The sequence below is a fragment of the Prionailurus bengalensis genome, chromosome F2 (genome assembly GCF_016509475.1).
Source record: "Prionailurus bengalensis isolate Pbe53 chromosome F2, Fcat_Pben_1.1_paternal_pri, whole genome shotgun sequence".
In the NCBI taxonomy this organism is placed as follows: Eukaryota; Metazoa; Chordata; class Mammalia; order Carnivora; family Felidae; genus Prionailurus; species Prionailurus bengalensis.
The window spans coordinates 52551483-52563523 of NC_057353.1; the positions used below are offsets into that span (position 1 = coordinate 52551483).

The window sequence follows — 12041 nt, forward strand, 5'->3', positions numbered from 1 at the left end:
CCAGAAGAAATCTGTAACAAAACATGAAAAATTTTCAACATTTACATTGGATGGAAAAATTGCTGGCTTTCTGGTAAGGTAGAAACAAGTACATATACTTCTGGGAAAGGAGGTATAAAGCATTGTGGTATCTATTTCTATTGATGTAAATGTACTTTCTCAGCCCATTACACCTCCTTTCCACTCTACACTATACTATGAATCACAACCCATGCACTGAAAAATAATATCACATGGTTTTCCTTACATCAGCCACAGTGAGTACATGGAATAATAGAATCACAGAACCAGAAGAAAGTAGAGACTTTCTTGTCTAGACCCTCAACTGCAGGAACATGCATAAGTAAGCTCTTTTAGATAAAATAGGTTTATATTCTCTTCTTGAAGACATCCACCACTAGAAATGAACAATCCTCCCTGGCAGCATTTGATCCCTGGACACTCCATCTAAAGTTACTTCCCCTTTCTCCAACAATTCCATCACGTTATATTTTGCCTCTGAAACTGGTTATGGTTTGAAATTGTTATTTATTGCTTACTCTTTTGTTGATGGTCTCCCTCAATAGATGCAAGTTCTATTCTGTCTTGCTCATTTCTCTAAGAGTAGTTGATCTGTAATAGTTACTTGTTAAAAATATGTTAAATTGATAGAAGAAAGTTAAGAAGTTAGGATATTGGGAAAGAATAAAGAAAGATCAAAATGTTCTACTTTATGCCTAACTGAAATACCTTCTGCTTTCAATTAAGCTCATCTCTTGTTGTTCAATCTCTGTCATATAAAGGTGGCAATGATACCACATTTGCCAACCCAAATCCCTGCACGTACTTGCACAAAACTATTTAGGACAGTTAGTGGGCGATAAATCTTACTCTACCCTTAATTTCTTTCAGAAGAAACAAAGGAAAAATTTTGTAAATAAACAAGATGAAATAAAACTTTAATTGATGGTGACAGAAAACTATGAATTATTAGCTTCAAAGACTATAAAATCTTATTGCTTAAAGGAAACTATTTAAAATAGGCAGCAAGTTCAAATACAAATTAAAAAAGAAAGGAAAAACCATTAGATGAAGAAAATGGTTCTAAGGGAAACTATGACAGAATAAATACTGGTAGTGGGGAGTAGCTAAGTAGGACCTAAAGTTCCAGGCAATACTCAAGTTACCTGGACTGTCATTGACATTCATCCTTATGCTCTCCAGTTCTTAGCCATCTAAATTCCACATTTTAGCTTTGCAGAGTGAATAGGTTTGCAAGGCCTGGATTCCTTCAAAAGGATATTTGATAGGGTAATGGCGTTTATTACAAAAACACATTTAGTTAGACTATTCCAGCCCAAGCAATAAGTGGAAATTTTCTCTCCCCAACATATGTGTTTATTGGTGAGTAAGAAGCAGGTCCAGGAATGATTATGGATGAAAGAACATGACAAAGTTCAATCATTTGAAGCAGAAATAAAATCATAAATCTGAGCAATGAAATTTTCTCACCAACAACCAAGAGGTGCATTTTCCTCTTTGCTTAGCTCTATATTTCTCATTATTATGACAGAAATATGAACATATTGGAATGCTCTTCTAAGGCAACATTTGAAATATTTTACTGTTGTTCTTTCAGGCATTGCATTTATTTGGTAAGAAAAGCTATCTGTAAAAATAGACATGGAGAAAATGAAGCACATTTCAATATTAAAATGAACAGCAAACTAGACAATCAAAGTCCTTTTGTCTCTGTATAATGTTGTTGACAATTCCATTTATGGGATCAGGGAAGTAATGAAAATTTTTTTTTCTTTCAGGAAAACAGTTTAAAACCTAACCTGTGGGTACCAATCTAAATTTTAACACCTGTTTTCGGGAGGGGGTCATAAAGTTACATATAGAGGACTTTTACCTATTTGATGAGGTTGCATATGATGCCAGAATAGCATTTTAAAGTTTAAGGAGGAGGATATGATAGAAGAAGAATCATAACAGGTTGGCTTTGATAATACTAGAGTTGGTCCCATGTTGAAATGATGTTAATGTAAGTGTGGTGGAGGGGGGGGTCAATGGGATGTGATTTGGTGGTGGTAATAATGGAGGACATGGGGATGGGATGAAGGTGGAAAGATTTCTGTAAAACCACCCCTCCCTATTCTTCCATGCTCTGTTAACTGATGACAAAGTGTCAACCTAATGATCCATTTCACTGGCTTCAAAATTTGAACATGATTTCAAGGGTTACAAAATGTTCATTTATTCATGTGCCATATTTTTAATTGAGTTCCTGTGTGCCACATCTACTGTGCTGGGTGTTAAATATAAAATGGTAAGCATTAACTTGCTTTTATTTTCCTTATGTACAAAGTGGAGATAGAGTTTGTCTCCCTGCTTATCTCACACAGCTGGTTTGGCATTCAACTAAGGGAGTACAATCTATGCAATAACATATACTAATATATAATAATGGATTTCGAGGCTTTTTTTTTTCCTTACTGTCAATGAAAACATGGTTTGTTGTAGATTAACACAGAAGGAGAACCAGGAAAGCTGAGGGTTGGAGTGACTGCTATTCCATTCAGAGAGAGAAAGAACAAAAAAACTGAGAAGAGAAGCACTGGAAAAAGTTTTCCTTTACAGTTTTGCTGGGTGCCAACTCCTTCCTTGCCAGAACCTATAGCTTGACTTGAGCTACCTTGCTTGCCATTGGGTTTCAGTCACATGTTTCTCAAACTTCAGCCAGTCATGCATCAACTTCACAGATTTTTGCTATCATCCATTTATAATTTTTATTAATATTTAATTTTTTCTTTAAATCAATAATTTGTTATAGATCAAATATTGTGAATACTTTAAAAATGCAAAGATTATATAATTCTTTTAAAGAAGAAAACAGTACCACTTGCTACAATAAAAGGGAGATATAAAACCCAATACAATTAACAAGATCACTTTATTCACTTCTAGGTAGGTTCCATTGTCTAACCAAGGCCCTGAGCCTGAGGCCTAAGGGTTTTCTCCTTCTTTGCTCTAAAGATTATTGAATGATTATCGAGTAACTGTTCAAGAAGTATTATAGATACACTAGCACCAAACTGAGAATTTCTCTTTTGACACAATCAGAAGGCTCAAAGACAATGAGAAGGTTAAAAAAGGATTTATCTTTCTTACTCAGTGATATAGTATTATTTAATGGTATCTCTTAGACCAGCTCAAATGTCTTGCAGAAGTCAATACCATACATTGAAAAGCCCTAGTGTTGCTGGTCCGAATTTTATAACTTTAGATCTCAGTACACTTCTTTATTCTTCTTATTCCATTTCAATAGAATGGTCAATGAACTGTACTACATAGTTGCAAAATACTTTGTAAGAAGGTGGTGTTTTTGTTTCTTTGTTTGTTTTTTGTTGGCTTTCCTGTGTATGCTGAATTCCCAAATTGTTACCCATTCCACTATGGGTATCATTATGATTATTTAGAAGGTAGAATAACTGGCACTTTAAGAAGCTAAAGAATTTTTTCAGAACCAAGCTTAGCATGCCCCCTTTACAGACAATGGGGGAGGAGGCAAACTTATAAATATGCTAGCAATGTCTTGCACGAGAACACATGGTAAATTAGTGGGCAAAACAAAATGATCTCTAGGGACTTGCTCTTAAGTTTCCTGACCAGAAGATCACAGTCCTTTCTCATAGATAAGAAACTTCAAGCCTCAAACCAATGAAACATAACTTAGAGAATGGCCCCATAGGACTTACCTCCTGTTAGCATGAGGGCACATTTGCACATACAGTTGTCATTATCTGCATCTTTAGTGCTGAAATCAGCACCATGTAAGATCAGGCTGCTCTGTTTTCCTGCTGTCCCAGTGTGACCCTTTAAATACAACCTGAAGTTAAAAAAAGGAAAAAGATAAGCTATTCAACAGAATTACAGAACCCGTAAGACCAGTTTGTTGAATGTTTGCCTTTTTCATTATTTCCTCCTTTCTTTGCACTCAGCCCTTTTAACAAACTACTGCAAGACCCAATCTAGAAGGGAGGGAGGGAGACAGGGAGGAAGGGAGGGAGGGAGGGAGGGAGACAGAGAGAGAGAAAGAACGAAAGAAAGAAAGAAAGAAAGAAAGAAAGAAAGAGAAAGAAAGAAAAGGGAGGAGAAAGGGGAAGGAGAGAGAAAGAAAGAAAGAAAGAAAGAAAGAAAGAAAGAAAGAAAGAAAATAAAGAGAAAGAAAGGAAGAAAGAAAGAAAGAGGAGGGGGGAGAAAGGGGAAGAAGAAAGAAAGAAAGAAAGAAAGAAAGAAAGAAAGAAAGAAAGAAAGAAAGAAAGAAAAAAAGAAAGAAAGAAAGAAAAGGAAGAAAAGGAAGATTCCAAATGACAGATAGCAAAATTCTTGTGTGTTTGGTGTTTTTTCACAATGCATACTCAAACTCATATGGTTCTGATAGTACAGGATCCACAAAAGGAAAATGGGTTGATTTTACTACAAGTATTAATCTCCAAAGAAAAAAATGCCTTGTAGAGTGCCATTACAGCATACAACTATGTTAATGTTAAGCAGTGATGATGTGTACACATTATTCTTAACAGCAATACTAATAATAATTGTCATTGATTGAGACTTGCTCTGTGCCAAAAAATCTGCTAAATGCTTTCCATTTATTCTTTAATTTACTTTTATATTAAATCTGTGATCTAAGCATCAATATACCAATTTTGCATTCCAAGATTTAGAGAAGATAAATAAGCTGGAATCTGGCTATGTTTGACTTTAAAATCCAAGTTCTTAATCATTATACATTCCCTGAAGAAATGTTTGTTGAGCACATATTACATACCAGGAATTATTCTAAGCACTTAAGATATACCAAAGGGCCATGCCATTAAGGGGCTTATATTCTAGAAGTATCCCTAAAATTAAGTTCAAAATGCCAACTGTTTAACCTCAAATATGGCATTCTTCAAAGAACCTAACCTACCTTACTCTCTAGAAACATTTCTTATATAAAATTTAAATTAACGTATATCCGAGGCTCTGCAACAGTTGTACATATAAAAAATCATCTGGTTATTTGTGAAAAAGGCCTTTTCACTAGGACTGGGAATTTATGTTCTCAATTAGTATCTGATTACTCTTTGCAGACTGAAGAATACTAGCCTATAATTCAAAAACTAGTGGATAAATCACAGTTGATGCCTAATGTAATTAGTTCTCTGATGTCTGGTCATTTCCTACTGACCCTATATATATTGTTTTATATCCATCTGGGCAATTGGAACAAATGCACACTTGCTCAGGTCCTTCAGTGGTTCCTCGGGGCTCAGAATAGCTACACTCAGGTTGTCAGGTTGTCAATTTGATATACAAGGTCTTCTCTAGTTGACCCTCTACCTTCTTTCCAACTCTACCTAACATGGTTCCTCAGTTCTCATTCATCAAAATCATCTAGGAATATTCTTTTCATATCCACGTGTATTACCACTTCTGTACCTGAGTCTTATTTATAAATCTTATCCACTCACAATATAGTTAATATCTCTGTATGAGGGAGACACTACTGGGACTTAGGCCAGCTCTGAACAAATGTTACATTATTATTAAACAGAAATAATATGAGGGGCACCTGGGTGACTTAGTCAGTTAAGCATCTGACTCTTGATTTCGGCTCAGGTCATGCTCTCATGGTTTGTGAAATCGATCCCACATCAGGCTCCCTGCTGACAGCACAGAACCGGTTTGGGATTCTCTCTCTCCTTCTTTCTCTCTGCCCTTCCCCCACTCATGTTTTCTCTCTCTCTCAAAATAAATATTTAAAAAAATAATACAGATCAATTAATATTTGGATTTTCATTCTTTGATACCTATATTTGACTTGGGTTTGCACCTAAGTATATGTAAAGGTCCACTTATTATTTTGCAAGGTTGATATTAATTTTAGAAAATAACAGTAATGTTATATGGTTGTGTGAAAACATTTTACAGATATTCTGCAGAGATGTTTGAGTCAGAGCAAAATATACAATTAAGCCCTACTCAAATTTTGTTGTTTTCAATGATTAATAGAACCTAGTGTTAATAGTAGGTTGGGGGAAGCTTCTAAAGGTAAATTCTCATATATAAGTCTGTATTTTAAAACTCTGAGGGGCCAGCTAAAAATCACTGGTGACAAAAATTGTAGATTTTTTTTAAAATTTATTTTTGAGTAGAGAGAGAGGGAGACAGAGTGTAAGCAGGGGAAGGGCAGAGACAGAGGGAGACACAGAATCTGAAGCAGGCTCCAGGTTCTGAGCTATCAGCACAGAGCCCAACACCGGGCTTGAACTGATGAACCATGAGATCCCAACCCGAGCAGAAGCCAGATGCTTAACCTACTGAGCCACCCAGGCACCCCAAGAATTGTAGAATTTTTTATTAAAAAAATTTTTTTTTCAACGTTTATTTATTTTTTTGGGGACAGAGAGAGACAGAGCATGAACGGGGGAGGGGCAGAGAGAGAGGGAGACACAGAATCAGAAACAGGCTTCAGGCTCTGAGCCATCAGCCCAGAGCCTGACGCGGGGCTCGAACTCCGGGACCGCGAGATCGTGACCTGGCTGAAGTTGGACGCTTAACCGACTGCGCCACCCAGGCGCCCCATGAATTGTAGAATTTTTTAAATGTGGATTTACATTTCAGGTTGTAGACAGCCCACTTGGAGGCGGGTTTCATCAGGGGAAAGTAAGGTTGAGAGGTCACCAGTTGGAGCCTGGGACAAGTTACCTGTGTGAATTCACAACCTTCCAGATTTGATCACTTTCTCAGCCTTTCAGAGATAGCCACGCACTCTCAAAGCTAAGAGAGACTCTTGTTAGCTCACCACTTACACTCAAAATGGGAACATTGTGGAATCCAGGCTCACATTTTTCTTAGAGTTTCACACAGAAAGCCAAAATATAATTGGAAAGTTGCTTGTTTAGTGAACACAGAATCAGTTGGGGGAAGAAGATGAATGATTCCAAAATTATGTGGCTACAACTGCAGGCCTAAAATCTCCTACTCCACTGGGACTGGGTGAGTTTTGCCCACAGGTGCTCTTGGATGAGCCATGCTAAATTCCAACTCTGATTCTTGGCTTCTCTATGATTAGTGATGACTTTCCTTCTTTTTTCAAAAGGTAAGTCAATACCAGTATCCTGTTAGTAGCTCTAAGCTCACCGATGGGGCTAGAGATTCCAGAACATGATAATTTTCTACACTATCATTTGCAGGTAACTTGAGCACCAATGTTCTATTGATATTAAGTAAGTGACTGCTATGTGCTGGATATAGTTTATACTTTTATCCTTTCACAAGAGGGTTGCAGTTTAAGCCTCATAGTTTACAATGGTTTCTTTGTGTTAACATGGCAATAGGAACGCCCAATTATAAATTTAGGAAGTAGAGAAAAGCAAAAAGAAGAAAATAGAAAGTAACACAAATCTCATCTCTGAATATAACTACTCTTGACATTATGGTTTATGTGCATTTAGTCTTTTCCTTGTTTTCCCCTTCCAAATTGAAAATATTTATTTTAAAATATATATGTACTATCTGATCATATTATAAAAATTTTGAACAATGCACATAAAGTTGTTGCCCACAGGCTTGCCTCAACTACCTGTCTAGAAGTAATCACTTACATTAGTTTTGCACCTTCCAAAATAGTTTCTTTTCATGTATAAATACAAACTGTACTCTACATATTTCTTTATACCATGCTTTCCACACATAATTTTATAACCATTTTTTCATGCTATTACATATCCTTCTCCACCTTCATTTGGAGCTATTGTATGACTATACCATCAGTTGTTACAAGTTTAAGGACACCTTCATATATCTCTAAATATGTATGCAAGCATATAAAGGGTAGAATAAACATCAACGATGTCTTCCTGACTTTTGCCTCTACAAACTACATTATTGCTATATGTTAGAGTCTGTAAGTAAAAAGAAACATTTTTGCAGATCCTTTTAATCAACATCAAAAGGTCAGTCTTCTAGTCCTGGCAGTTCTTCTGTATTAGAAAAGTTTTACAACTGGTCTCACTGCCTTGAATCTTGCTCCTTCCCCTTTGCCCTAAAATCCATGCTCTGTAAGGCTCATTCAAAAACCTGCATCTCATTATTCTTCTACTCTGGTTAAAATCCCTCAGTTGTTCTCCCAACACATGAAAGATAATGTCCAAATGCCTTATTGTGGTTTACAAAGGCTTGGAAGATCTTGCCATCCTCTATTTTTTCCCATGCCACCTAACCCCAATTACTTTACCCCTCAAATCAACATATTCTCATTTCTGTGCACATTTCCATGTGTTGACCCCATTCCTAGAAGGCCCATTGTGCATTATACGCATATATTAAATCACTGTGTTATACACCTGAACCTAATATGATGTTATATGTCAATTATATCTCAATGAAAAAGAAATAAAAGTGAAAAGATCAACATTTAGAGGATTTTCACTGTACAAGACTGAGTTAAACCTGCAATTTATATATAGTAGTATTCACTGTGTCTGAGTCTATATCCTTAGCATGTCACAGGGGAAAGTTCTAGGGAAGAGGCACCATGGAGAGTCATTTTCTTGCACTGAGAAACAGGGATGGTGTTTCATAAAAATATGTTTCTCACCACTATTTTAAGAAATTTACAAATGAGGACAACTATGCTTCTGTGGAATCCCACAAGGATTCTGGGAGCAACTGTGTAGTCAAGGGTAGGTCATCTGAACAGTTAAGCGGCTCAATCTTTCTTAGCAACTATTTAGCTAGTACAGAACAGCAATTATTGACCCAAAGCCAACACTCTTAGCTAGTTATCTGATACAGGCAAACTAAGAGCTGGCCATTCACCAACACCAAGTATTTTTTTCTAATTAGATAAGGAAACTTATTTAAATTGAGGTTCAAACAGAATATTTAGGTGGTTCTTTTATACAGTGGTTCTAATTTCTGAAGTCTTTATGTATAGTTTAACTAACCATGGCTTTCTCTTCTATGTTAATGATACTTCACTTTACAAAAGAGAAGTCAATATACAGAAGGGCCAAAGTTGGCCTTGCATATGAATGTAGTGAAAGGAAAATTGAAGTGTGAGTCATTATAAAGAATACTCCCCCAAAATAACACCATGGGAATCCTGGACATTTATTTCTTATGTTCAGCCAGTGTAGATGTGGTTTTCATGAAGGATGATGTGTTAGGAGATAAAAACCAAACATTATTCCAGAGTAAAGTATTTGGCTTAGGGACAGAAATATGGAAGATGAAAAAAAAGCACTAAAAAACCCCCCAAAACCCAAAATGAAAATAAACAAAAACACCTAAAATAACACAAAAACTCCAAAGAACATGATTAGATATGAATAAAACGGTAGCCACTGAGTAAAATGATGGTATTCATCCTTTTAAACCCATTTTTCCTAATTAATGAGGATAAAGCCCCCACATTTCTTAGCATGATTTGGTCAGTGGCTGTACAGAATGTCAGCATTATGATTGTTTTCAATTAGCGTCTTTTTAAATGTTTATTTATTTTGAGAGGGAGACAGGGAGAGAGAGATTGAATGTGCATGACTGTGGAGGGGCAGAGACAGAGGAAAGAGAGAATCAGAGAGAATCCCAAGCAGACACAGGGATTGATCTCATCACCTTGAGATCACAACCTGAGCCAAAACCAAGAGTCGGATGCTTAACCAGCTGAGCCACCCAGGCGGCCCTCAATAAGCATCTGAAGGAAAAATGAAACAGACAGGTGCATGTTGAAATTAGTCACTACTCCCTAGTCATCTGAGATGGTTCTCTAGTCATCCTCAATGAACACATAGTTATCCCTTTTCCTTCACTTATAGAAATTTAAATAACCAGAAAGGCTAAATTGTATTTCTTAATAAATGTAGGACAATAGCAAGTTCTATTATTAAATAAAAGACTTCAAAATATACTTATGGATCATACAAATGATTCTATAACTTACTTTTCTTTAAAATAGGCAGCCCAATGTCATGAAGTTGGTTTCTCACTAATTTTATCTACTTAAGAGACTCCTATGCTTCTTCCATTTTTACATCTTTACGGTATTCAGGAAGTCAAGAGGCTCTTTCATTACCCAAGGCAGTGGGAGTTGTATGTATGACAAATTGAAGTTTGGCCTTGGCTCTTTAAAACAGTAGAAAGACTCTCAGATATCTGAACTCTAAGGTCTTTCGAACTGACAAGCTGAGCAGATCTCATGCAGCAGATTTCTCTGAGCTCTCTCTGCAAGAGCTCAGAGCTCTTGCCCTGCCACCATATGGAACTAGTTTGTCTTCCTCACAATCACTTGAAGAAAATGCAAAATGACCTCCATGGTTTTCTTTCAAAGCCTGGTAACAATGACTCAATCTGACTGAGTTTCCCAACATTGCTCTCTCCCAGTTCCTCCTGCTCCAGGGCTGTCTCAGCTCTAACTTCCCTCCTTTCCTTATGGAAAGAGCTGGGCACCATTAGCAAAGAGACTAGCAGAGCATGTCTTTTAGATGGAGTGTAAATGATACAGGTGGCATCTTCTGCTGAAAATAAAGACAATGTATCTCTCGTCAAAACATATATAGAGAAAAGAGCTTTTGTTTTAGGCTTCTAGCAAGATTAAGCATTTGTTTGGTGTTATGAAGACATCGTTGGGAAGTATACAAATAATTAGTATTGTTGGAAAAAGGGTGAGAGAAAAACTCAGAAGACGCTAAACTGTTCAAAAAATTAGTGGAAGAGATAAGCTTTGGAGGATATGGAGGACATGGACTTTTGGAGAGGATGAAGAGGATATTTTCAGTAAAGGGGTTGTGACGGGTACCTGGGTGGCTCAGTCCAGTAAGTGTCTGACTCTTGGTTTCAGCTCAGGTCATGAACTCACAGTTTTTGGGTTCAAGCCCCACATTGGGCTCTGCGCTGGCAGCAAGGAGTCTGCTTGGGATAATCTCTCTCTTCTCCTCTTTCTCTGCCCCTTCCCTGCTCAAGCTCTCTCTCTCTCTCAAAATACACATTTAGAAATAAATAAATAAATAAATAAATAAATAAATAAATAAATAAATAGGGGTTGTGAAATCCATAGCACAATTTTAACATAAAAAAAAGATAAGAAAGAAAAAGGTTTTCATCAGTCATTTGAATGTGCTGGGAATATCAAGTGAAAAGACAGACAATGAAGTTATTTGGATACTAAACATTTAAGATAGATTTTATTCCTTTTATTATATTAGTATTTGAAGCTGAAACTCTTTATGTTTTAAATGCCCTTTTGTTAAGTATATAAAGTTCTAGTGGAAATTACTAAGTCTGGAAACCCTGAGATACAGGAAAGAATATAAATTTATCTTACCACAAGGGGAGACTTGAGTCCTATATTATATATATACACATATATATGTGTGTGTGTGTGTGTGTGTGTGTGTGTGTGTGTGTGTGTGTATATTCTATCTTTTTTTCAAAATAGTATTTTTGAGATAAACATTTTATTCTGTCTAGTTCAGGACTGTCTAGTGTATCTTGTTCTTTTAAATGATGAGAGCTTTACTGTTTTGGTACCTTTCTCCCTATCTTCACAATTCCAAAATGAGCCAATCTTCAAGACAAGCACAAATATTGCAGAGGATGCTTCCTCTCTTCCTTCTCCTCTAACTTGTCATTCCATAGATAAATTGCTTCTCTTGTGGCACATCTCATTTTGCCTACTGTAGTATTATTACCTACATGTGTGCTTTCTCTTCCTTACCATATTATAAGCCAGCCATCTTTATAAACTCCATATACTATAAACACAACAGGCATACAATAAATATTTGAGTCAATTATGAACTAAGTTAAAATTGTTTAGAATTTAAGTTTTACCCATTCAAGATATGGCTTACATGTAATAACATTTTAACTATAATTTAATTATGTTTTACAATTCAAGCCCCCTGGGCATTTATTTTCTGATGTGAAATTTGCCCAATATTAATGACTTTAATAATCTGATGAAATTATATTGGGATACTGCTATAATGAGGATGTAATTCATTTGT

At 36.2% G+C, this 12041-nt stretch overlaps 1 protein-coding gene across 4 annotated transcripts in view; it reads right to left on the reverse strand.

Annotated features, from left to right (window-relative positions):
* Window positions 1–12041, reverse strand: part of ANGPT1 (angiopoietin 1) — a 362218-nt gene that overhangs the window by 10961 nt on the left and 339216 nt on the right. For all 4 annotated transcript variants that reach the window (XM_043601599.1, XM_043601601.1, XM_043601598.1 and 1 more), the window contains one exon: window positions 3741–3871. In XM_043601599.1, coding sequence (XP_043457534.1) covers window positions 3741–3871 — 131 coding nt within the window. The remainder of the gene's footprint in view (window positions 1–3740; window positions 3872–12041) is intronic.